This window comes from Amblyraja radiata, chromosome 4 (assembly GCF_010909765.2).
Source record: "Amblyraja radiata isolate CabotCenter1 chromosome 4, sAmbRad1.1.pri, whole genome shotgun sequence".
Taxonomy (NCBI): Eukaryota; Metazoa; Chordata; class Chondrichthyes; order Rajiformes; family Rajidae; genus Amblyraja; species Amblyraja radiata.
The window spans coordinates 45,770,375-45,797,939 of record NC_045959.1 but is presented as its reverse complement, the minus strand read 5'-3'; the positions used below and the strand labels follow the sequence as shown (position 1 = coordinate 45,797,939).

The following is a 27,565-nucleotide window of genomic DNA, read 5'->3' as shown; positions in this document are numbered from 1 at the left end:
GGGCTGAAAGGTGAGGACTAGGGGGACTCTGCCCTTGTTGCGAGTGCGGGGATGGGGAGAGAGAGCAGTGTTGCGGGGTATGGATGAGACCCTGGTGCGAGCCTCATCTATGGTGGCGGAGGGGAATCCCCGTTCCCTGAAGAGCGAGGAGATTTCCGATGCCCTGGTGTGGAACGTCTCATCCTGGGAACAGATGCGGCGTACGCGGAGGAATTGGGAGTAGAGGATGGAGTCTTTACAGGGGGCAGGGTGGGAAGAAGTGTAGTCCAGATAGCCATGTGAGTCAGTTGGTTTGTAGTGTATGTCGGTCAGAAGTCTGTCCCCTGCGATGGAGATGGTGAGGTCAAGGAATGGTAGGGAAGTGTTGGAAATGGTCCAGCTGTATTGGAGTGCCGGATGGAAGTTGGTGGTGAAGTGGATGAAGTCAGTCAGTTGTGTGTGGGTGCAGGAGGTGGCCCCAAAGCAGTCGTCAATGTAACGGAGGTAGAGGTCGGGGATGGGGCCCTGGTACGTATTGAACAAGGATTGTTCAACGTACCGACAAAGAGGCAGGCGTAGCTGGGGCCCATGCGTGTGCCCATAGCTACGCCTTGTGTTTGGAGGAAATGGGAGGAGTCAAACGTAAAGTTGTTGAGGGTGAGGACCAACTCCGCTAGGCGGAGGAGAGTGTCAGTGGCTGGGTATAGGTTGCTCCTCTGGTCGAGGAAGAACCGGAGGGCTTTGAGGCCATCCTGGTGGGGGATGGAGGTGTAGAGTGACTGGACATCCATGGTGAAGATGAGGGGGTGAGGGCCTAGAGAGTGGAATGCGCGGAGGCGGCGGAGAGTGTCTGAGGTGTCTAGAACATAGGTGGGAAGGGATTGTATAAAATGTAAAATGTAAACTGAATGTGAATGGATTGACCTGCCGCCCATCCCCGGCTCCCACCATCTCCCCGCCCATTTAAAGCCCCGGCTTCCAACCGTACTCCCGATTCGCAAGGTGCACCAGCGGGCCCCACCTGCCTCACCTCTATGGTCCATTTGCAGTAAACCCTCATTATAAACGGTCCATAAGCACAGAGAGAGGTGTTCGATGACTGCAAATGATGGTTAATAGACAAAAGGACAAAAAGTGCTGGAGTAATTCAGTGGATCAGGATATCTGGAGAACATGAATAGGTGACATTGGGACCCTTCCTCAGACTGATTCAGTCGGCTGAGTTAATTGCTGGAGAAATGGTGTTTAACCTGTATAAGCAGTTTAGATAGGAAATATTCCAGTTTGTTTATGGAACTTAATTTAAACAGTGACTTGTCAGATGTTCAATTGAGGGGATACTGCAGTCTAAGCTTACATATGAAGTAATACACATTACTTTATATTAATGGCAATTCAGGTAATGGAAATCTGCCCTTTATGAAATATTTGAGCTACAGAATAAAAACGTACTCTTGTAGAATTTATGTGAGAAAAAAAAAAAGTGAAAGAAACATCAAAATTTGTCAATTTCTGTCAGAATAATCGTGATGTAGAAAGTTTTCCAGGATATGCAACTTGCTCATAATGTGAGGGTGGACTGTGTCAAGATTCAAGTTAACATTTTGAAAGATCGTTTCACTAAATGTGGCTTGTTTAATTATAGAATGGGATTTCCATAGAGTCAAAATTATAAATTATTTACAATTTTTGTAGGGAAATAAATAAATAGGGAATAGGATTGGTGGGATCACTCTGAAAGCCAGTACAAAATTAATGGGTCAAATGGCCCTCCTGTATGTTATAAGGGAATGTGGGAAATCATTTTGCAGTTAGTTCTCATTAACTTTGAAATTAATGCAGAAATTTCCTGTGAAATTATTTAGGTCTCACATAAGAGTTTTCTTAGGCTAATAATTCTATCATGTAGAATTGAATTATTATTATTTTTTAACGCGTTAATCATAGAAACTAGGTCAATCTGTGTGATTCATTCAATTCATAAAATTCAACGTGCTTGGTACCCACTAGAACACACTAAGATGCTTGCGTGGGTTGATCATTCAATTATGTCATTTGTTGTGCAAATCTGGAGTATTAGCAGTTGAAGTTGGGTCATTTTATCCACGCCACATTTAGAACAACATGGAACACTCACAGGGAGCCAGACTTTCATGCCAATTCCATTCTGTGCTGCTTAAAGGACCACTCATCTATTTGGATGGTGGTGAATAGTCAACAGCTTCAAGTTCCTGGGTGGCATATCTCTGAAGATCGGTCCCGGGCCCAGCATATTCATGCAATCACAAAGAAAGCTCATCACTGCTACTTCTTCCACAGATGTTTGAGCATATTCAATGCATCACCGAATCAAACTTTTACAGCTATATGGCAGAAGATATCACAGTGGCGCAGCAGTACAGACCCGGGTTCAATCCTGACTACAGGTGCTGTCTGTACACTCTCCCAGTGACGCGTGTATTTTCTCCATGTGCTCCGGTTTTCTCTCACATTCCAAAGATGTGCAGGTTTGTATGTTAATTGACCTTTGTAAATTGGCCCTAGTGTGTATTACATAGAACTAGTATGAATGATCGATGATCAGCGTGGACTCGGTGGGCTGTGGGGCTTGTTTCCACACTGTATCTCTGAGCTAAACTAGTATATTGTTGTATTACGTCTTGTTCGGTAACTCAAACACCCAATAACAGAGGCTGCAGAATATGGTGGACATTTCCTTGTCCATCATGAACATTGTCTCGCCATCAAAGGGGTCTGCATCTGCAGGAAGTATTACCTCAAAAAGGCAGCTAATGTAATCAATCATTTCATAATACCATCATTTCATCATAATAGCACACCACATAGGCACACTCCCAACTTGCTGTTATCATCGGGTAGAAGGTAAAGGAGCCTGAGAACTGTGACTTCCAGGTTCAACAGCTTCTTCTCATCATCTGTCAAACTCTTGAACCACACTGCATAACCCTAACCACAACTCTACCTCAGCTGTAACTGTAGAGGGGTTTCCTTTTGTTACACTTTGACTGCCATATTAGTTGGTTGAATGTAACTTACCAGCCCATGACCTGATGCTGTCTAACTTTAGCTATACTGCTTCATTTTATGAGGGAGGAGAAAATTGTACAAAAAAAACAACAATGAACATCCATAACAACAACCATCTTCCTTTGTGCGAGAAATGATTCCAGCATTTTAAGTGTTTTACATATTGCTTTTACGATTTAACACACATTTGGTCCTATGAAGCAGTTTCATCAAGTTGGCTCTTTTTCAAGTACAACTGGTGCTACTCCTGACATGCATCTGCACAATGTGGACTGTGGGGGACTTGCTCAAGGAGGTTTATCTCTCCTTTTAATTCCCTCTCATGATTCAGCTACTGCAGTCAGTGGTGGTACTTCAATCTGCCTTGGTGATGGACTCCACATCAGATGACTCTTCCTTTGCGGGAAGATAGTACCTGGCAATCAGGAAGATGCCTTCCTGCCCATTTTTGACTTAATGCTGTAAGATTTCATTTGGCTCACAGTCAATGTGCAGAACTCCCAAGGCTATTTTTACCAATCTGTGCATCTGATGGGTTGAAGGACAGAACATATCCGTGTAATTGGATAGAAGGGTCTGGCACATTGTGTGCAAGGTATGATTCTGTGAGTTTGCCTATGTCAGAGGTTTGAGCAGTATGATAGGTTTCCAAGTATCAACACTCGTCCTTAGTTGTCAATGAGGAGGACTTTGCAAGGCCAACTGTCAACCTGCCCAGTGGTCTCATGTGTGTTATTCTCTTCCTGTTTTAATATTGCAGTTCAAGGCCATTGGCAAGGCAATTAAGAGTTAATTGCATCACTATAGGTCTGGAGTTACAAATCAGCCAGACCAGGTAGATCAGCAGGTTTCTCCCCAAAGGTCATTAGAGAACAAGATGGATTTTATACAAAATTTCAATAGTTTCATCCGCACCATTACCAAGACTTATATTTCACCCCCAGCTTAATTAACTGATATAAATGTAGCACTTACATGGCAGGATTTGAAAGTATGTCTCTGGATTCTTTAATAAGCTTCTGTTTTACTACTTCAGTAATTTAACCACAGAGCACCCCTACATCATCCCCATCATCTCCCCCCCCAGTCTCTTTTCTTCAAGTGTTTGAATGCCTGCTCAGTTTGGCAGACAGCCAAGACACCAGGTGGATGGTATATTTGACCCTTCTCCTTGGTACTTAAATGTTCCACTGCAGAGCTCAATCTTGAGCCCAGCAGCAGAGCAGAAATTCAAATGAGCCATCAGGTGTGCTGTCAGGCAGCCCGATCTGGCCCAGTAGGAATTGTGTAGGGAGGAACTGCAGATGCTGGTTTAAACCGGACAGACACAAAAAGCTAGATTAATTCAGCAGGTCAGGCAGCATATCTGGAGAAAATGAATAGGTGACATTTCGGGTCAAGACTCGTCTTCAGAGGGAGTCGGGGAAAGGGAATGAGAGATATAGATGGTAGACAAAAATGCTGGAGAAACTCAGCGGGTGAAGCAGCATCTATGGAGCGAAGGAAATAGGCAACATTATGGGCGGAAACCCTTCTTCAGAGAGATATAGACGGTACTTAGGAGAAATGAATGAAAGATATGCAAAGAGCACCAATAATCAAGGAAATGTGGGGCACTCAATAGGCCATTGTTGGGTGTGGAATAGGTGACAACAAGTAAGCAGAGGAACTCAACAGGACAACAGTAAAACTAGTACGACGACCAGGGTGGGGGAGGGGTGCAGAGGAAGGGGATGCGAGGGTTACTTGAAGTTAGAGAAATCTAAATTGTCACCTATCCTACACCCAACAATGGCCTATTATAGGTGCTTTTTGCACATCCTCTATTCATTTCTCTTAAGTACTGTCTAGATCTCTCGTTCTCCTTTCCCCTGACTCTCAGTCTGCAGAAGGGTCTCGACCCGAAACGTTATTGATTCCTTTTCTCCAAAGATGCTGCCAGACCTGCTGAGTTATTCCAGCTTTTTGTGCCTTTCTCCAGTAGGAATTATGATTCCTGAATGGAGCAGGAATCATAATCTCATATTTCCTAATGCCGATTAGTTCAAGGTTACAGGCAGCAGAAATATGAAACTCTAGGTATTACAAGTTGATTACAGCTCTACTTTATAATTTTCAGATAAAGTGGGTAAATGTATTACCAATGTTCTTTGATACTAAGTCTGCACATGGTGGAATAGGGAATTTGTATTGTACATTTTGCCTTCCTGAGCTTCAGGATAATCTCTGTATAATTATGATATGTTGAAATTGATTACATTTAATATTACACACTATTGAAAATGTCATGATATAGGAATCTCAATTGTTTTATTCCACTGAGCAGAAGTTAATGGACTACTTTATCTGAAAGATTTAAATTACTTGAATTTATATAGCATATTTAATGTTGTAGTGCCCCAAACTGCTTAATATCTGCATAATGAAACAGAACTGGGTATGAAAAAGAAGGCAGCCAGTGGTGGGGATAAATAACTGGGAATTATACATAGACCGGAAGAGTGTAGTACATGAGGAATTTGCCTTGGCCTTGGAGGCTAGTGGTGCTGAATATGCTATACGGCAATGGATGTCTGCTTCTGAAATTGTTTGGAGATGATTTTGATGAGAGTGCAAGGTCATGGACAGATTCTAGGGGTACTTCAGAGATAACCGTGTGGGTGCAGGACATGGCGGAGTAGATAAGAAAACATTATGCTATGGAATAAATGAAGGACGTTGATGGACAGAATTCCATCAGCTGCTATTTACAGATGAATCAATAAGGATGAGGACTAATAGTTCACCACAATCAAAATCCTGTCAAATAGAATACTACTTATGAGTATGTTTAAGTCCTTTGGGGAGATTGAAACATAGAACATAAAGTGGGATAGATTTGGGAGGTGACAACACATTCGAAGATTCTAAAGGGAAAAGGCCTGTTGGAGGGGAGATTGCAAGGGACAATGGATTAACCTTGAACTATTTGACAATAGACAATAGGTGCAGGAGTAGGCCATTCGTCCCTTCGAGCCAGCACCGCCATTCAATGTCTTCATGGCTGATCATCCCCAATCAGTACCCCGTTCCTGCCTTCTCCCCATATCCCCTGACTCCGCTATTTTTAAGAGCCCTATCTAGCTCTCTCTTGAAAGCATCCAGATAACCTGCCTCCACCGCCCTCTGAGGCAGAGAATTCCACAGACTCACCACTCTCGATGAGAAAAAGTGTTTCCTCGTCTCTGTTCTAAATGGCTTACTCCTTATTCTTAAACTGTGGCCCCTGGTTCTGGACTCCCCCAACATCGGGAACATGTTTCCTGCCTCTAGCATGTCCAAACCCTTAACAATCTTATGTGTTTCAATAAGATCTCCTCTCATCCTTCTAAACTCCAGAGTGTACAAGCCCAGTCGCTCCATTCTCTCAGCATATGACAGTCCCGCCATCCCGGCAATTAACCTTGTAAACCTACGCTGCACTCCCTCAATAGCAAGAATGTCCTTCCTCAAATTAGGGACCAAAACTGCACACAATACTCCAGGTGCATTCTCACTAGAGCCCTGTACAACTGCAGAAGGACCTCTTTGCTCCTATGCTCGACTCCTCTTGTTATAAAGGCCAACATGCCTTTCGCTTTCTTCACTGCCTGCTGTACCTGCATGCTTACTTTCATACACTGATGAACAATGACCCCCAGATCCCTTTGTACTTCCCCTTTTCCCAACTTGACGCTATTTAGATAGTAATCTGCCTTCCTGTTTTTGCTATCAAAGTAGATAACCTTACATTTATCTGCATTAAACTTCATCTGCCATGCATCTGCCCACTCCCCCAACCTGTCCAAGACACCCTGCATTCTCATAGCATCCTCCTCACAGTTCACACTGCCACCCAGCTTTGTGTCATCTGCAAATTTGAACAGCAAGAAGGGCTATTCATGTTGCGAGAACAACGGCAGACCTTCAAGGTAGGGATAGTTTGTGCATGCACCAAAAATGAGTCTCAAAAGGATATGCAAAACCTTTGGATATGGGATGTGCAAAACCACAACTCCCTGGATGATAAAGACAAATATTAAAAATAAAACTGAAGTTAATGACATAAACCAGGTATAGAATATAATAAGAAACCAGGCTTATTATAGAGAGGGAAAGGGGAAATTGAAATAGGGAAAAGAAAGAATATGAGAACAACCTACCAAGTAACATCAATCGAAACACAGTAATCTAATTTAAAAGCAAAAAGCATGGTTTATGACCAAAAATTGAACATTTCACTGTGGAACCAGAAGGCATGACTGAGGTACTACTGAGTACCTTGGATATGCTTTCACGAATGATAGGAGTAAGGGGAAATCGATGCCTGTTGGGGAAGAGGGATGCTGGAGATTCTTGAATGAATCAATGTCGATGGAAAGGTGATGTTGGTATCACCCATGCCAATGCATCTGTTTGCTAATGGAAGCTGAGTCCGAAACAGCAGAATCATGGCATGGTTTTTCAATACTCTTTGGAGCTGTGCTGGTTTGACTGAAGACTACAAAAAGCGACCAAACCTGGTACTGATATTTCCATCTGTGTACGTAACTGGATTAAACTGGATTGTCACCATTGTCAAGGACAAAATCAATTCTAATTAAAATAAGCATGGTGTAGTGGCGCCTACTGGTGCACGCAGGTATCGAACCCGGCGTTCGGAAGCCGCGGTCACGTGACTCGGGAGGGGCTGCTTGTTTTCGCACGGTTTTGCTTTCGCGCGCCAGTTCAGCGCTGACCATCGATGTGGCCAGACGTGTCTAGAGAACCTGCGTACTGAAAACCGAACTTTCGAATAAAGATCCTTTTAAGACTTCAGTTGTCCTTCTTGAGACCGCCAAAATGGACTAATAATCTGGACAGCCAGAAAGGATTAATTAAAGGCATTTCATGTGTGACTAATCTCATGGATTTCTTGATTAAAACTGAGAGGATTCATGACTGTAATACAACAGGTGTTGCATATGTTGCCTTTCAACATTCATTTGATAACTATCTGCCCAAGGACATTCAGAAAATATGTTGTACAAACTATTATAATGTGATATTTTATTCAAAAAGAAGAATTTGACATATAATTCAATTTATTTTGTACCAACTCCAATTTTATAAAATGCTAACCTATTTCTATGTAGTTAAAGCAAATTCATTTAACACGTTCTACATTAATGTATTAAACAACCTATTTATTTTACACTTAATAATGTTGCAATGTTGTGACAGCTAGTTTCAGTTGGGCCAGCATATAATTTTAGTTCCTTCAGTACCCTTTATGGTGTTATAGCAGGAGTGCATTGAAAAATGTGCTGATTTTCTGCATGTGTTTATTTTATATTCAGGCAGTGAATTTAAATGTTGTGGCATGTTTGCTTCCACGTCAGTAGATTGAGGATTCAAGGCTTATTCTGGACAACCCGATGAGTAGAGATGTAAGAAGTTAAATCTCCTGATACGGGTTGATCTTTGTGCACCCAATGAGACCAGAATAGTTGCCTCCTCTCACACATAGCTTGTGCTTTTTTTTAGAAAGCTGACAATCTGCCCACGTAATATATTACAAAAATAACCAAGACCATGATCCTTGTAAATATCAGTACTAATAAAGCTTAGTGAACCGTACCATGAAACCAAGAAACGTGAAGATGTGATATTCACTCACTATTTTAGGATGGATGTGATACTGAAATGGTAGAGAATCAGTTAAGTACTGATATTAATCCTTGCTGGATGACAGCTGAAGCTGCATTACTTCATGTTGTGCTTATTATCTGGTGGTGATATAACCATCTGGAAATGGTACACTCTAGAAAATGTTCAGTTTGTCTGGAGATATTTAACCTATTCCTGACATATAATCCTGTACCATAATTACTATTACATATCCTATCAGTTCATCTACCTCTGTTGCAGTTGGCAGAATTTCACAGGTTGTGATAGATTACAATTATTTAATGTCTTCCATTTAAAAACAATAAGCCCTGAAGTTAATTTTAAAGTTATTTCTTCCTGCTGAGGAACATTCTGCTACCATTGCTGCCTCGCGCTAACTCACACTTCCCAGTGGAAATATTACTGAAAGTCAAAATCATCTGGGCTTTGATGAGAGAAGGATAAATGCAGAAAAGAGGAAGCAAGGGAGTGAAATGGAAAGAAACAAAAGATAAAAAGGAAACATTAGTTCCAAATAGCTTCCCTTGTGGCTTATATAACAGGTGAAACTTTTTATGTTTAAACTGTTTATGTTTTTCATGTCACTCAAGGCATCAGGTAGCTACTGGAAATTGTGCACCTGGGATATGTTTGGTGTTGATACCTCAGCATTTAGTAATACATCCAAAGAATCAACTTAAACTTCATTCCATCTGCTTATCCGGATGAAACTGTTCTAGCCCATATGAACACCACCAGCTATTTCCTATTCCACTTTAAGCCCCTCTCGCCACAACTTGTAATACTTACACCTCATGTAGGTTACTCTAATAAATAATATTAATGAAGAAGGCTAAGCAGAAAATATGAAGAAAATCTCGATGAATAAACTCCATGTTCTTAATATCTTAAATGTTTTTAAACATTATCTTCATAAACATATTCAAACGTGGGGTCAAATTTCAATGTACGATAACAGAAGTGATATGTCCCTACTTTTTCATCTGCTTAGAGCTTCTAATACAGTTGGCTACACTATCCCAATACATCCACATCTGTTGCTCAGGTAGGTGGTTGCATATATATGTGGTCCCAGTATTATTTACTCAGTTGCATCCTGAGAATCTTCTTCTCTCCCTACTTCTGCATTCTTATCTCTGGTACCCCAAGTTTCTACCCCCTCCAGGATATATCCTTTGCCCATCCTACTCGTATCCTTCCTCAGGAACGTTATTTGAGATAATAGCTGCAGTTTGCACATGTATGGTGCAGCATCTAGGACAAATGTATATTTTACCACTTTCAAACTCCCCGGCACCTCTGAATTGGCAGCCTTCTTTTCAGACACGCAGCAACAGAAGAACAGACATTTCTCCAAGCGACTATTGGGAAGTGTGATGTGGGCGAAGGAATGGCAGATGGAATTTAACTTAAACTGAGGCGATGCATTCCGGAAAGTTAAATTAGGGCAGAACATACACTATGAATGGGAGGGCCCGTGAAGTGTTGTTGAACAGAAAGACCTCGGGATGTAAGTACATTGTTCTCTGTAAGTGGCGATACAGGTAGTGTTGAAGAAGATGTATGGCATTTCAAGTGTTGGGGCATCATGTTACACCTGTTCATAGCATTGGTGAGAGCACCCCTGGCATATTGTGTGCAGTTCTGGTTTCCATGTAATAGGTAGGATAAGATTACGGTAGAGTTGGTTCAGAAAAGATACATCAGGATGTTGCAGGGGGCTGGAGGGCTTGAGTGATAAGGAGATCCTGAATAGGCTGGGACTGTTTTCCCTGGAACAAAGGAGGGGGTGGCCTTATAGAGGTTTATAAAATCATAACAGCCATAAAAAAGATGCAAAATAGTATTTTTCACCCGGGTAGGGTGGGGTATGAAACTAGAGGACATAGATTTAAGGTGAGAAGGGAAAGATTTAGACGGAACCGGAGGGGTAAGCCATTCACGCAGAGGGTGTTTCATAAATGGAATGAGCTGCAAGAGTTAGTAGTGGAGGCAGGTACAATTACAATGTTTAAAAGACATTTGGACAGGTAGATAGATAGGAAAGATTTAGAGGAATACGAGCCAAAAGCAGGCAAGCTCAGGAAGTCACCTTGGTCTGCATAGACTAGTTTGTCCGAAGGGTCTATTTCAGTGCCTTCTAACTCTTTAACACCATGACATTGTTAAATCCCTCAAATTCCTGTGCCCCGGCTACCAATTCCATCATTCAGCCTGAAACTAAACGAGGCAGCTCACAACCATGGTGTCATGTGTGACATCATGAAGAGCTTCAGACTATTACGAGGACCATCTGTTTCATTCTCCCCACATCTCCCGACCCTCAGTTCTCCTGCTGCTAAAATCTTAGTAGACAATGTTATGAGGAAACATTGCCATGAAGAGAATTAGAACATACGGTGATGGGGGAGGAAGTTGGCGTATCAGGCTTGTGAATACCCATGCCTGCATTAGCCAGTATCTGTGACTACACCCTCCTCCATTCCCTGTTAAGAAGCCCTGGAAATCCTGGATCAATCTAAAGGGACAGACACAAGGCATCAATGTTCTATATTTTTAGAGATTGTAAGCATGTAATGAATTCTCCCAGGGTCAAAGCACAGGAAAGGTGATATAATTTTGTTTTCTTTTAATAATAAATCTTATTCATTGCGTTCACTTTGTATTTGACCATTGTTTTTACCTTCTGCAATGCATATAGTTTGATAGTGGTGTTCTTTGTTTTATTGCAGAAGGCCAATTTTTAAATTGATTAATTACAATTATGATGTACATTTGTTGTCTTCTCCCATAGGCTGTATAACCTAGTAATGTAATAACTTTAGGTTTATTCTTAGTTATATTGACTTAGTTATATAACTTAGTTATATTCTAATATTTAAATGTGGACCTTGCTATTCAGCAAAACTTATAATTAAATCGTAGTCAATTTGAACAAAGCCTGAAAGCACCAAGACTTCCCTCTCCAGGTTCTCCAATGATGCCAGAGATCAGCCACCTTTTGCAGGCCTTGACAATTTTCATGGACTGGGCACAATCATCATTAATTCTGGCCCTGCTGCTCCTCAATGTAGGGAGAATAGAAAGAGAAAAGGAAAGATCAGGTACAAGGAGCAGAACAAGAGTAAAGCAGAATGGTGAAGAGGAACTGTAATACAGAATGAGAGAGAGGAGAAAGATGGAAAGGGGAGGAAAAGGAGAGGCAGTGGTGATGGAGAGGAAGAACTGAGAGTAGTTACGCAATGAAAGAAAGGCACAGAAAAGCCAATAAATAGGATAATAGGAATAAATAGGAAAGAAAGGCAGTTGGCCAGAAAAGTACAAATAGGGTGGGGAATGCAGGAGGCGAATTCAAGTTGAGGGAAGGTAAAAGGGAGCTTATAATAGGATAAGACATTGAACAAGGGGGAACTGGGACGAGGAGGTGTGGCAGATGAAAAGAGCTAAAAGAGGAATGATGAGGTAAATTAGGGCAGTAAAGAGGTGAAGGGAATCGAGAACAGAAGAACAGTTGTTGTAGGAAGTGGTGTAAGTGGATTCAAAGAAGGACTGGGAGAGTTTATGGGAAATTAGTCATGGGAAAAGAGCTCAATAGAAATGAGAAGAGATGATGACAGTTTGTTATCATGCTTAGACATGGATTATCAGTGAAACATTGCCTTGCGGAGTAGAGGTGCAGATATTAAAATAAATACTGTATTAGTTGCAGGCAGACCACTTCACTGAGGGAGATTACAGTTGGTAAACCATGTAATCTGGGATGTTAACAAGAATTGCAGCATGGACTCTAAGGTTTCCTCAAATAAATACCTGTTCAGCAATCACAAACCATGGAGACTTTCACTCAATCAAAATAAAGTGTATCAGCAAGTTCAGAGAGAAGTGCAGGGAAACATGCCTGTGGCTTGGCAGCAACATCAAAAGCTGAGTACTAACCTTTAAGTGCCATTGGGTACAGTGGGAAAGGACTGATTATGATGCATGTTGAAATATGAAACGTCAGTGGACAATAAGCAAGAAAACAATTCTCAGGATTGCTTGCAGTAATATGGCAGTGGATTAGGTTGTCGGTCTAGGAAAAGAGGCTGAATTGAAAAGGAATCAATAATGATGAACTGAAAAATATCCACATTTTTGATGGTCTTGAGAAATAATTATAATTATTATTGCTGTCAATGTATGAAGGTAGATTTGTGGGGGACCAATACAATTAATACATTTAATTTATTTTGAATAAGTTAAAATGCTGAAAGATACTCAGCCTAGTTGAAAAGCTTTGGTAATTCAGTGACAGCATTTCTGAACCAGTCAGCAACAGAAATACAATGCAAACTCTTAAAGATAGTTGTGGACCACTGCATGCATTTAAGATGTAATGTTACAGCCAACTAAATGTCACTACACCATCTATCTGCACAACAGATACTGCAAGAAATGTTGTGACTTATCTAGCCAATTATGGAAAATTCCTTTATGAATTTACGTTTAAGAAGGAACTGCAGATGTTGGAAAATCGCTGCTCTAGATGTCAGCTGCTCTACATCAGTGAGACCAAGCTGTGCGATTGCTTGGTCTTGGTGAGACCACACCTGGAGTATTGCGTACAGTTTTGGTCTCCAAATCTGAGGAAGGACATTATTGCCCTAGAGGGAGTGCAGAGAAGGTTCACCAGACTGATTCCTGGGATGTCAGGACTGTCTTATGAAGAAAGACTGGATAGACTTGGTTTATACTCTCTAGAATTTAGGAGATTGAGAGGGGATCTTATAGAAACTTATAAAATTCTTAAGGGGTTGGACAGGCTAGATGCAGGAAGATTGCTCCCGATGTTGGGGAAGTCCAGGACAAGGGGTCACAGCTTAAGGATAAGGGGGAAATCCTTTAAAACCGAGATGAGAAGAACTTTTTTCACACAGAGAGTGGTGAATCTCTGGAACTCTCTGCCACAGAGGGTAGTCGAGGCCAGTTCATTGGCTATATTTAAGAGGGAGTTAGATGTGGCCCTTGTGGTTAGGGGGATCAGAGGGTATGGAGAGAAGGCAGGTACGGGATACTGAGTTGGATGATCAGCCATGATCATATTGAATGGCGGTGCAGGCTCGAAGGGCCGAATGGCCTACTCCTGCACCTAATTTCTATGTTTCTATGTTTCTAACACCTCAGCTCGGTTCGCAATAACCAACCTGATCTCCCGGTGGCTCAGCACTTCAACTCCCCCTCCCATTCCGAATCCGACCTTTCTGTCCTGCGCCTCCTCCATGGCCAGAGTGAGGCCCACCGTAAATTGGAGGAGCAGCACCTCATATTTTGCTTGGGCAGTTTACACCCCAGCGGTATGAACATTGACTTCTCCAATTTCAGATAGACCCTGCTTTCTCCTCCCCTTCACAGCTCTCCCTCAGCCCACTGTCTCCGCCTCTTCCTTCTTCCCGCCCCCCCCCCACCCTCACATCAATCTGAGGAAGGGGCTCGACCAGAAACGTTGCCTATTTCCTTCACTCCATAGATGCTGTCTCACCCGCTGAGTTTCTCCAGCATTTTTGCCTACCCTATGAATTTACGTGAATTTTTCATTCCATATATCTAGTTACAAGAAAATCTCTGTGATATTTCTTAGTCCTGCGGATTTTTTTATATGAAGAAACAAAATGGAATATTACCTCATGCTCTCTCACTCCAAAGCTTTCTACCACCACTCCAATATGGCTTCTGGAGAAGAAAAGGCAATCAGCTGAAATCAGACAAAAATCCAGCCAAAACCTCCACTTCAATCTTGGAGGAGCCTGGGATAGATGTGTGATTAAATCCAGAAACCTAAAAGTTGATATTCAAAAAGTGTCACTTGACATTAGTTTTGTGGAAAGATCTTTTGACATCTGGATCAACAATAAAATGTATGCCCCAATTCCCCTCAAACCACGATTCCTTCCAATTCCAATTCCTTCCACGAAAACCAGACGCAAAAACGCCGAGATGTTTACCATTTCGCTAGCGATTTTAGTTTTACATTCGCATATCCACTCCTCATTAAATTTGGTCATTTTTCTGTACACATTTTACATAGAAACATAGAAAATCGAGCCTGCACCGCCATTCAATATGATCATGGCTGATCATCCAACTCAGTATCCTGTACCTGCCTTCTCTCCATACCCCCTGATCCCTTTAGCCACAAGGGCCACATCTAACTCCCTCTTAAATATAGCCAATGAACTGGCCTCAACTACCTTCTGTGGCAGAGAATTCCAGAGATTCACCACTCTCTGTGTAAAAAATGTTTTTCTCATCTCAGTCCTAAAAGATTTCCCCTTTATCCTTAAACTGTGACACCTTGTTCTGGACTTCTCCAACATCGGGAACAATCTTCCTGCATCTAGCCTGTCCAACCCCTTAAGAATTTTGTAAGTTTCTATAAGATCCCCCCTCAATCTTCTAAATTCTAGCGAGTACAAGCCGAGTCTATCCAGTCTTTCTTCATATGAAAGTCCTGACATCCCAGGAATCAGTATGGTGAACCTTCTCTGTACTCCCTCTATGGCAAGAATGTCCTTCCTCAGATTAGGAGACCAAAACTGTACGCAATACTCCAGGTGTGGTCTCACCAAGACCCTGTACAGCTGCAGTAGAACCTCCCTGCTCCTATACTCAAATCCTTTTGCTATGAATGCTTACATACCATTCGCTTTCTTCACTGCCTACTGCACCTGCATGCCTACTTTCAATGACTGGTGTACCATGACACCCAGGTCTCGTTGCATCTCGCCTTTTCCTAATCGGCCACCATTCAGGTAATAGTCTACTTTCCTGTTTTTGCCACCAAAGTGGATAACCTCACATTTATCCACATTATACTGCATCTGCCATGCATTTGCCCACTCACCCAGCCTATCCAAGTCATCTTGCAGCCTCCTAGCATCCTCCACACAGCTAACACTGCTCCCCAGCTTCGTGTCATCCGCAAACTTGGAGATGTTGCATTCAATTCCCTCATCCAAATCACTAATATATATTGTAAATAGCTGGGGTCCCAGCACTGAGCCTTGCGGTACCCCACTAGTCACTCCCTGCCATTCTGAAAAGGACCCGTTAACTCCTACTCTTTGCTTCCTGTCTGCCAGCCAGTTCTCGATCCACATCAATACTGAACCCCCAATACCGTGTGCTTTAAGTTTGTATACTAATCTCTTATGTGGGACCTTGTCGAAACCTTTCAATAAAATCCTTCACAAAACTTAATGTTTTCTTTAAATCAGCAGCTGCTGACATCACAATGCCCACATGCCGACCATTCCAGGCCCACCTGCCTCCAGTATACCTCCAAGTACGCTCGCGACACGCTTCCCACAGCTGGCTTCCAACGCCCGCCCGCCCACTCCAATAACCCCCACTCCACCTCTCTCCCCCATCCTCCCCTTCCTCTCCCCTCCTCTCCCCCCTTTCGCCCCCACTCACCCTCTCCCCCTTCACCCTCACTCACCGCCCAGACAGAGCAGAATGCCGGCTGTTGCCAGAACCGCAGCCGCCATTTTCCTGCTGCAATATTTAATTTTCAGCTTCTGGCAACTGTGCCCGACCGACCTGCTTCAGGGGAGAAGAGATAAGGTGACGGGCGGGCGGGGTAAAGGGCGGTGAGGGAATGAGCAGCCACCCACTACAATAGGCACAATGGTCCGTCCCATAGTGAACCCTGCTGCTGCTCATAGTCTCTGATGAGGCCGCTTTCACAGACTTAACCGTGAGTGGCCCCCGCGTTTAACCAGGGCTCTGGGAACTCGGCATCTGATGGGGACGAGGGGGCTTCCAGAGGGAAGGCAGGGACAACTTAGAATCCAGCAGCAGAGTGGCTCCGTTAATGGATTCATTCCACAGTGAGTTTAGTTCGGTAACAACTCCCCCTCTCCTCCCCCCCCCCCCCCCCTCCCCCCCTCTCCTACCCCCCTTCTCCACCCCCCCATCTCCCCCCTTCTTCTCCCCCCCTCTCTCCCCCATCACCCCTTCGCTCCTCCCATCCATACCCCCCTCTCACCCCTCTCCCCTCTCCCCCTCTCACCCGCTCCCCCCTACCTTCCCCCCACCTCTCACCCTCTCTACCCCCACCTCTCCCCCTCCCTTCCCCCCACCTCTCCCCCCATTCCCCCCTTCCCTCCACCTCTCCCCCTCCCTTCCCCCACCTCTCCCCCTCCCTTCCCACCCTCCCTCTCCTCCCCTCCACTCCCCTCTCCCCTCCACCCCCCCCCTCTCCCTCTTGCCCCTCTCTCTGTCTCTGCCCCTCTCTCTCTGTCTCTGCTCCTTCTCTTTCTGCCCTCACTCTCTAACCCTCCCCCCCTCCCTCTCTAGAAGCACCTGCGAGTTGGGGGCTATGCGTCAGTAGATAGGGCCGTTATGGGGTAAAAGGAGCAAATTAATAATATTCATATAATATCAAGGGGGTAGTTAGCATGTGTGCGGGGGGGGTAATTAGTGTGTGTGACACCACATGTTGCCCCCCCCCCCCTCCACGCAACCGCACGTTGAGGGAACAGACCCAACGGGTCTGCACGGTCTAGTATTATTATAAAACTCTGATCTTGGATGTTTACTTGTGGGTTTGCTTGCTTGCTTGCCTGAACTTTTTCTTTGATTCACATCTCCTTGAAAACCTGACGCGGTAACGGTGAAATGTTTACATATTCCGGTAGACCGAGCTGGATGACGTCACAATGCCTCTGTTGCTCCAGCGCACAGTCGGCCGGTGGCAGAGCAGCGCCCAGCCCCGCCCACAGCCCAGCCGCTGAGCACAAAGTACGCTTGCACCTCGGCTAGGGTTTTCCGAGAGAACCCGCGATAAGCCGAGGGCGTCCACAGCGCAGCGCCCAGCCCCGCCCACAGCCCAGCCGCTGAACACGAAGTACACTCGCGCCTGGACTCGGGTTTCCCAAGAGAATCCAAGAGCTTTGTACTAGAGTCGGGCCCTGTACTAGAGCTCTCTTTCTCTCTCCCCGGCCTCTCTCTGCTTTTCGCAGCCTGCTCGCTCGCCCGGCTCCCCTCCTCTCCCGCTTCCTCTTCTCCCCCCCCTCCTCCTCTCTCCCCCTTCTCCCACCTCCCCCTTCCCCCTCTCCCCTCCCTTTCCTCCCCTCTCCCCCTCCTCTCTCCCCCCCTCCTCTCTCATCCCCCTCCCCCTTTCCTCCATCACCTCCCTCCTCTACCCCCCTCTCTCCCCGCCTCTCTCCCCCTCCTCTCTTCCCCTCCTCTCTCCCCCTCCACCCTCTCCCGCCCTCCTCCCCCTTCCTCTCTCTCTCCCCCTCCTTCTCTCCCTCTCCTCTCTCCCCTCCACCCTCTCCCGCCCTCCTCCCCCTTCCTCTCTCTCTCCTCCATCTGCTGCCTCCACCTCCCTCCCCCTCCCTCCAACCAGTCATCCCATCTCCCCACTCTTCCCTCTCTCCACCATCCTCTCTTCCCCCCTCTCCCCTCCTCCACCCCTCCCCCTCTCCCCTCCATCCCCCTTTCCTCCCCTCTCCTCTCCTCTCTACCCCCCTCCTCTCTCCCCTCCTCTTTCTCTTCCCCACTCTCCCCCTCCCCCCCACCCCTCCCCCTCCCTCCTCCTCCTTTCCCTCCCACCCCTCCACCCTCCACCTCCCTCCCCCTCCCTTCCCCCCTCCCCCTCCCTTCCCCTCTCTCCCCATCACCGCTCTCTCCCATTCTTCCCTCTCTCCTCCCTCCCCCCACCTCTCTCTCCCCCTCCCCCTACAGCCCCCCTCCCACTCTCCTCCCTCTCCCCCTCCCTTTGCCCCCCACTCCTCTCTCCTCCCCCTCTCCCCTCCCCTCCCCCTCTCCCCTCTTCTTCCACCTCCCTTCCCCCCCTCTCCCCCCAATTCCCCCCCCCCCCTCCTCCCCTCCTCCCTCTCCCCCCTCTCCACCTCCACCCTCCCTTCACCACACCTGTCTCCCCTCCCCCTCTCCCCTTCCCCACTCCCCCCCTCTCCCCTTCCCCACTCCCCCCCTCTCCACTCCCAACGTGTCCCCCTTGATCTAGTATGCCAATAAAACTCTCTTGACTCTTGAGGTCCCTAGTGCTGTAAGGCAATAACTCTACCACTGCGCAACTGTGCCGCCCTCATTGATGTGAAGAAAAAGTCATGATAGCTACAAGCTGAAGTAAAGCAAAGTATAGTTGGAGGACACAGATCAATAAATAATAAAGAGAAAGGTAAGCTAATGATTTGGCCATGTAAATCTTAATTTCAGGAGGGTTCAATCCTTGAACCCACTTATTCCTTTAAAACTAGCACATGCATCACATTTTCTATTTTTATTTAATATTTATTGTTGAAATAACTCAGTAATTGCGGTAACAGGGCAGACAAGAAGCATTAACACAATTTTGTACTGATAAGTGGTAAGAGAATATTGTAAAAGCTTTTCAATGCTTTAAAGGAAGGGAAGTACATTCTCTGTCAGTTGCCATAGTATTTATTTTCCACCACAAACTTAATATTTAATGGCATTTTCTAAGAATATTAGCAAAACCCTACTTAAAGAGCATTTTAATTGCTCGTATCACATTAAAACCAGTTAGAAATACAATGTAAAGTTTTTGTGGAGAGAGATTTGATGGCACAGTCAATTACCATTCTAGGTATTGTGAACCTATACCATACAGCTTTGTATAAAAAGGTGACAATTTCTTTGCTCTGCCTGCTGTTTAACAGTTGTGAAGTTAGTTGAATATCAACAGTCTACAGGTTCCAACAGAGAATCTCACGTGGAATTCACAAGGATGGCTGGTGTGCGGAAAGGACATTTCCAGCCAGTATAGGAGTACTTGCTCTGCAAAGGCACATAAGCAGGAGTAGTCTCCACTGTTTGGGCCAAAACATTTGCATGCTTCCTTTCTGAGTAATGGTCGTAGTGTGCACTGGTCAGCAAAGCCTCGGTGAGTCTGGCAAACTTCTGAAATCTAGACTTCAAGACAAGTCATGCCTTTAGACTTTAGAGATACTGTGTGGAAACAGGCCCTTCAGCCCACCAGGTCCATGCAGATCAGCGATCACCCTGTACACCAACACTATCCGACACACTAGGGACAATTTACAATCTTACTGAAGCCATTAACCTACGAACCTGTATGTCTTTGGAGTGTGGGAGGATACTGGAGCACCCGGAGAAAAGCCCCTCGATGCAAGGAAGGTCAGAGCCGATGATGGACTGGGCAGTGTTTACTACTTTTTGTAGTCTCTTCCTCTCCAGGGCGCTCAAGTTGCCGAACTAAGCCACGATGCAACCGGTCAGCATGCTCTCTACTGTGCACCTGTAGAAGTTAGAGAGAGTCCTCCTTGACAAACCGACTCTCCGTAATCTTCTCAGGAAGTAGAGGCGCTGATGTGCTTTCTTGATAATTGCATCAGTGTTCTCGAACCAGGAAAGATCTTCAGAGATGTGCACGCCCAGGAATTTGAAGCTCTTGACCCTTTCAACCATTGACCCGTTGATATAAACGGGACTGTGGGTCTCCATCCTACTCCTTCCAAAGTCCACAATCAGTTCCTTGGTTTTGCTAGTGTTGAGGGCCAGGTTATTGTGCTGGCACCATATGGACAGTTGCTCAATCTCTCTTCTATACTCGGACTCATCCCCATCAGTGATACGTCCCACAACAGTGGTGTCGTCAGCGAACTTGATGATGGATTTCGCACTATGACCGGCTACGCAGTCATGAGTATAGAGTGAGTACAGCAGGGGGCTGAGCACGCAGCCTTGAGGTGCTCCCGTGCTGATTGTTATCGAGTCTGACACATTTCCACCAATACGAACAGACTGTGGTCTGTGGATGAGGAAGTCGAGGATCCAATTGCAGAGGGATGCGCAGAGACCCAGTTCTGCGAGTTTGGTAACCAGCTTGGAGGGGATGATAGTATTAAATGCTGAGCTGTAATCAATGAATAACAGCCTGACATATGAGTTTTTGTTGTCCAAGTGGTCCAAAGTGGAGTGAAGGGCCAGCGAGATCGCATCCACCATTGATCTGTTGTGGCGGTAAGCAAACTGCAGTGGGTCCAGGTTTTTGTCGAGGTAGGAGTTGATTTTCGCCATGATCAACCTCTCGAAGCACTTCATCACCACAGGCGTTACTGCCACAGGTCGGTAGTCATTGAGGCACGTCACCTTATTCTTCTTGGGCACTGGTATAATTGATGCCCTTTTGAAGCGGGTGGGAACCTCAGACCTCAGTAGTGACAGGTTGAAAATATCCGTAAAAACTCCAGCCAGTTGGTCCGCACAGGTTTTTAGAACACGACCGGGTATACCATCAGGTCCAGGTGCTTTTCGGGGGTTCACCCCTCTGAAGGATTTCCTGACGTCTGCCTCTGTGACTGAGACTGAAATACCATCACAGCAAATGGGGGCTCGGGAAGGCACATCAGTATTCTCCCTATCAAAGCGTGCGTAAAACGCATTGAGCTCGTCAGGGAGTGATGTTTCGCCGACATTCGAGCTGCCTCCTGGTTTCGCCTTGCAGGAGGTTCTTCCAGGAGAGTGTAAAGCAAATATAAGGTTGCTTTATGTGTACCATTTTAGAGCAGCAAGAATAAAGGTAGTCCCTCATCTCTCATAATGCCTTTTATATTTCCACCATTTATCACAAATAATTATTTTAATAATCCCAGGGAAAAATCTATATTAATAACATTGATGGTATTGATGAGTCTCATTAGTGTCTGGCCATGACATGGAGAGAGTTGAAGACATTTTTTAATTTGTGTAACAATGGGAGCTTTACTACAATGTACTATTCTGAATGTGTTTGCTCATTGTTCAGGAGGTTTAAACTTTTATTTACAAGTATGCAACATACTGTACATCTGAAACAAACACCCTATTTGCCTTCAGTGCAACTGTCATCCACCATCACATTCTCCATTACTAATGTAATTTGAAATACACAAGTCTTTTTCAAGAGAAAAATAAAATAAAGCAGTTGCATTCTACCATTAAGTGATCATTCATTTATTACTTTATCGGTGAAGTGCTGTTGTGGTGTCAAATGTAACTGCCTGCTGAAAAATTCTGCGAAATATAATAACGGGCACCTTTCATCTTTCCTGGTTCTTGACAAATTATTCCAGTCAATAACAATGTGTTTCAGTTAACACCAGTATTTGTCGTCTTTGAAGGTAAAATTGTGGGACCCATTTCACAAATGTGCACTCCTGACGAGGAATGTTCCTGACAGTATTCCATTCGTTAGTGAAGCCTGCTCATTAGTGCAGCCTTGATCATTAATTCCGTGACTTCACAATATGTGCATATAAAGCAGAGACATTTAATTTCTAGATTTACTCTTTTACATTATTAATAAATTACTCCGTGTGTATCCGTGTCATTGTTAAAATTTAAAGATAAAATGTTAAAATTGTCGAAACAAGGAATGCTGGATTACAAACAAAAGACACAAAGTGCTGGAGTAACTGTGTTAGCATGAGAACATGGATTGGTGACATCTTCAGACTGTTTTAAACAGCTGTTTTCCAGTTTTTTGGAAATCCATGTTATCTCAAATTATACTGTGATTGATTTATGTTTTTAAAAGCTTCCATGCATTATGCTGCAAAAATTCAGCATCATTTCCTGTAAGAAGGTTAAAATCAATCTAGCCATTAAATATATTAGTGAGTTTTACTAAATAATTCTCTATGTGCTTTTGTATCTTGCAGATTTTGGCCATCATATCCATCTTGTTCATTGTGTTGTCAACTATTGCCTTGTCTCTCAACACTCTTCCTGAACTTCAGGGCACGGATGAGTTTGGACACGCCAATGACAATCCACAACTTGCCCACGTTGAAGCAGTCTGCATCGCATGGTTCACTATGGAGTACCTTTTACGTTTCTTATCATCGCCAAATAAATGGAAATTTTTTAAAGGCCCATTGAATGTAATTGATCTTTTGGCCATCTTGCCATATTATATCACTATTTTTCTCACAGAGTCAAACAAGAGTGTGCTCCAATTCCAAAATGTTAGACGAGTTGTTCAAATATTCCGTATTATGAGGATACTGAGAATTCTTAAACTAGCCCGACATTCAACAGGACTACAGTCACTGGGATTTACTCTCCGACGGAGCTATAATGAATTAGGTTTGCTCATATTGTTTTTGGCAATGGGCATTATGATATTTTCAAGCTTGGTGTTTTTTGCTGAAAAAGATGAAGACGCAACAAAGTTTACAAGTATTCCTGCATCTTTCTGGTGGGCGACTATCACTATGACAACAGTGGGATATGGGGACATTTATCCCAAAACACTATTAGGCAAAATAGTTGGAGGACTTTGTTGCATTGCTGGAGTGTTGGTAATAGCTCTGCCCATACCAATCATCGTAAACAATTTCTCAGAGTTTTACAAAGAACAGAAAAGGCAAGAGAAAGCAATTAAGAGAAGAGAAGCCCTTGAGAGAGCCAAAAGAAATGGAAGTATTATTTCCATGAACTTGAAAGATGCATTTGCTCGCAACATGGAACTCATGGATGTTGTGGTTGATAAAGGGGTTGATAGTTTGATTAAACAAGAAAAACACGTGGACAATCATCTTTCACCAAGCAACTGGAAGTGGGCGATGTCTGAAACTAGCTCCAATAAATCTTATGAGTCTAAATACCAGGAACTAAGCCAGCATACATCAAGTGAGCGGTTGAATAACCCCACCCCCAGCCCACAACATCTGAATGCTCAAAAGCTGGAACAAATATACAATCAAATGACAAAGACACAATCTCAGCCAAATCTTACCAATGACAAGCCAGAACAATCTATTCAATCTCCTGCACGTGAAGAAGAACTTGAAATGGAAGTGGTTCCTAGCTCAACTGACCCATTGCTCACTGCTCCCACAGAACCAATTATGGACATGAGGAGCATATCTAGCATTGATAGCTTTGCTAGTTGTACCGCTGACTTCACTGAAGCTGATAGGTTTCCACACCCTTCAAAATTACCTGAACAAGCTCATCGGAGCTGGATTTCTGCCACTGGTCCTCTCAGTGAGTATCAGACTGGCGAAAACTCCAAATTCAAAGATAGTTCTGGTGAAGACAACAAAAGTTTTTGCTTCGAGCAGCCAGTATCCTCCACCTTAAACAACACAGTGGAAAGTCCAAAGAGCTCACTGAAGGGCAGGAACCCTTTGAAATCTAGATCACTTAAAGTTAATTTTATAGAAATTAAAAGTGACGCTCCTCAAACACCACCGCCTGTGATAGTGACGGACGTATCAGTATCTGCACCTAAACATATTAGCATAATTCTGCTGGAAGAACACACTCCCCAGGATGACAGTCTCCCTATGATTACTGATATGGCATCTTTCCACCAGATGTCTAGTCAAGGATCACCACAAGTATTGGGTAAACAAAGACTTTTTGCATTCCAAACAACAGGGAAAAAGAGTTGCATTGACATAGACAGTGGTGAAGATGAAGAATTACTGGTGGAAGAAAAGACTCAGCTTTATAATCAGCAGGAATGTAGACAGAACTACTCTTCTGCAGAGCATGATAAGCACAGCCACAATGAAAACCACATTGAAGATGTGTCTGTAGTGGGCGCTGTAACTCCAAAACATACCGGTCCAAACTGCACATCTAGTGTAGCAGGAGACAGCAAAGACAGTATTCAGGCTGGATACAAGATGGAAAATCATATGTTTACACCAGAAATTCATGTTAAACCTGGGGAAGCAGGTTATTCATCCTCTTGTGAAACCAGCATGTGACTATGGAGAAAGTGAAAATAATTTTTCTGGTTCTTTAGAATTCTAATAAGAAAATGAAATGGCATAATTTATGCGTAAGGTATTTTTGCATGGCATGATGAATCTTTTAAACCAGCTGCTGTTTGACCCAAACAGTCAGAGAGTACATCTCTGTGGATGATGAATATGAGAATAACAGGAAAAACTAAGAGTTCCAAATGGAGCACATGTATTATATAGTTTGGAGATGTTATCACCTTTTCGCTAATGAGACTAGAATCCTTTTATGCTACCATAAATTAATTACACTAGAATATTTTAGGATTTGCACAAAGGGAGGGCAGGCTGTACATGCATGCATTAGGAACCAATGTAAAACAGAGGTGCTTAGAGCCTGTAAAATATAATTTGTTGTAAATAGTTGGGAATATGCCAAGAATTCATGAAATCAAGCAATTACAGATAAGTTATTCTGATGCACACGTTTCCCCTTCACGGCACACTACCTGGAGGATGTTTATAAAGTCTTGTTGCAAAGTTGCAACCAGTAATGAGAAATAACAATTATATCAACCTGGAATTTCCTCCAGATTTGTGACTGGATACATGTGAAATCTGGGTACAAATAAAATGAATAGCAAAAAAGGTCACTTTTAACAAATAGCCGATGCTTACAAATCCAATACATCAAAGAGTCTGCAATCTTTTAAATGAATCTACTGAAACCCACATCCTTCAGCAAGTTTTCCTCTATAAATCTGCTTGTGTGCCCAGCGCCAAGGAAGTAAGTTTCCTCCAGTTCAGGGGTAAGATGATTCACCACAAAATGGCCAGATTCTCAAATATGCACGCACCAATGGTCACATGAATCGAGCAAAACCATTGGACATTCTTGGACATGCCCAACCACTACAGATTTAATACACCTTTATGAAAATGTGAAGGATGACTCATTTTCTCTGCAAGGAGAGTATAGTTCAAAATATTTCATATTCTGCTAAGAAACCGACAGAGAACTAATTGCTGCTTGCTATGGAGTGTCCAAGGGGGAAAATCTCTTCCTCTTTTTACAATATATCATCCACGCCCATGTCACAAGACCATAATGGTTCTAAACTATATATTAGGTTAGAATGGTTGACTGTGTTGAATTTTTGAAAATTTACATTTGGGCTTAATTAGCTTCAGTCAACACTTAGGATCATTTACAGTTTGGTCTGATGGGGGAGCATGCGATCACTTTGGACTTACCGGTAATTACCCTTTTATATTCATGGAGGAAATTCCAGAACATGATTTCATTCTATTCTGATTGTGTAAATGTTCATTAAAAATGGGGCAGAAACTATTTTACTTGGGCGATATTTATTTGTAATAAAAATATTAAGTTAAGATTTGCACAAATCTGTTAGTTACTATATTTTTGTTAAATCTTAGTTTTGAAAGAATGGGGAAGATTTAATGACCAGGAATCAAAATGTGCAGCATTGGACTCTCACAAATTTATCTTATATTAATACTTGCCAAATAGTCATTATAAATGGATAAACTGTATTTTTCTTGTCAGAATTCTATTTTTATGGGTTATTCAAATAATATATTTGTGTACTTTGGAGATCCCGAGACTACCATTAACAGTTTTCAAGGGAATGATCATGCTACGTTGCCCTTCTAAACCTAGCTGACTCCCGTTTTAATGTTACGTGTTGGTTTATGTACATTCTTATCCATCACTAGATAAATAATTTAACATATTTGCAATTCCTCAAAATTAATGACTGATCAGAATTCAAACTACCGACATGTGGAAAATTTCCAAAGGAACCATCTGACAGTTTATTCTTGAGATTCCTGATATATGGTCATTAATTCTCATTAAAGGGAGAAATTTCCTCTCTGCCATATGTGTAACAAAGCTGTAAAGCTGTTCATAATACTAAAGTTTGCAATTTGTTTTTACATATAATGCGCAGAGTAAACTTCCCCACAGATTGTTTTCTTGTTGCTGTACACATACTATAACTGCTAATATGTAAAGTTTCACATATACCATTTGCACTTTAATGTCATCGTTTCATGGTGTACTGTGAATGATTTCTGTACTACAGGGTACTAATTCATTAACAAATAAGTACTGAAAGTATATCTATAGGTTAGTTTTAATTGGTCAGTTTTATTTTGAGCATTGATAAGATGATTTTCTGATGAACTAAACTAATCCCATTGTATATCTAAATTGTTAAATGATTTTCTGTACATGTAAGTATGTTCTAACATATTGGGACCATAATAGAATGTGTTTAACCTGTCTTTTGAGTTTGATATCTTATTTGTGGAAGTAATATCATGTTTCTTTTCACCAAGTAAATAATATCATTTTTGCTTCATTATTATTAAACAACATGGCAAAATATATTTTATAGGATCCAAAATAAATCTTTACATTTGACACCATCTTGATGCTGGCTATGCCAAGCAGATTGCTGTGAAGGCTTGAGTGCTATAGAAACATAGAAACATAGAAAATAGGTGCAGGAGTAGGCCATTCGGCCCTTCGAGCCTGCACCGCCATTCAATATGATCATGGCTGATCATCCAACTCAGTATCCTGTACCTGCCTTCTCTCCATACCCCCTGATCCCTTTAGCCACAAGGGCCACATCTAACTCCCTCTTAAATATAGCCAATGAACTGGCCTCAACTACCTTCTGTGGCAGAGAATTACAGAGATTCACCACTCTCTGTGTGAAAAATGTTTTCCTCATCTCGGTGCTAAAAGATTTCCCCCTTATCCTTAAACTGTGACCCCTTGTTCTGCAAATAACAAAAACATATCTTGAAATTAAACGGGGTTTTTGCAATTTAATGGCAAAATAGTTCAATATGAAATCAAGATAGCTTAGCACTGCAAATGGGAATGGCTCTAGACAACAGGATATCACATGTAAAGGAAAAGTGACTGGGAAAGAAGCTAACGTCTCATATATCATTCTCGAGAGAATAAAGATTTTGAATGAAAATGGTGGGATTTTGTCGGTGTTTCTTTTAATCTACCAGGATCATTTTAAAGACAGGCAAATGTTAGCTTCTATTCAGATACTCATGCCGTTATTCAAAAA

At 43.2% G+C, this 27,565-nt stretch overlaps 1 protein-coding gene across 1 annotated transcript in view; it reads left to right on the top strand.

Moving 5' to 3' along the window:
* kcnb2 (potassium voltage-gated channel subfamily B member 2) overlaps positions 1–26,978 on the top strand; it is a 242,961-nt gene extending 215,983 nt beyond the window's left edge. The window contains exon 2 of the mRNA XM_033019304.1: positions 22,407–26,978. Coding sequence (XP_032875195.1) covers positions 22,407–24,467 — 2,061 coding nt within the window. The 3' untranslated portion in view covers positions 24,468–26,978. The remainder of the gene's footprint in view (positions 1–22,406) is intronic.
* The last annotated feature ends 587 nt before the right edge of the window (positions 26,979–27,565 follow it).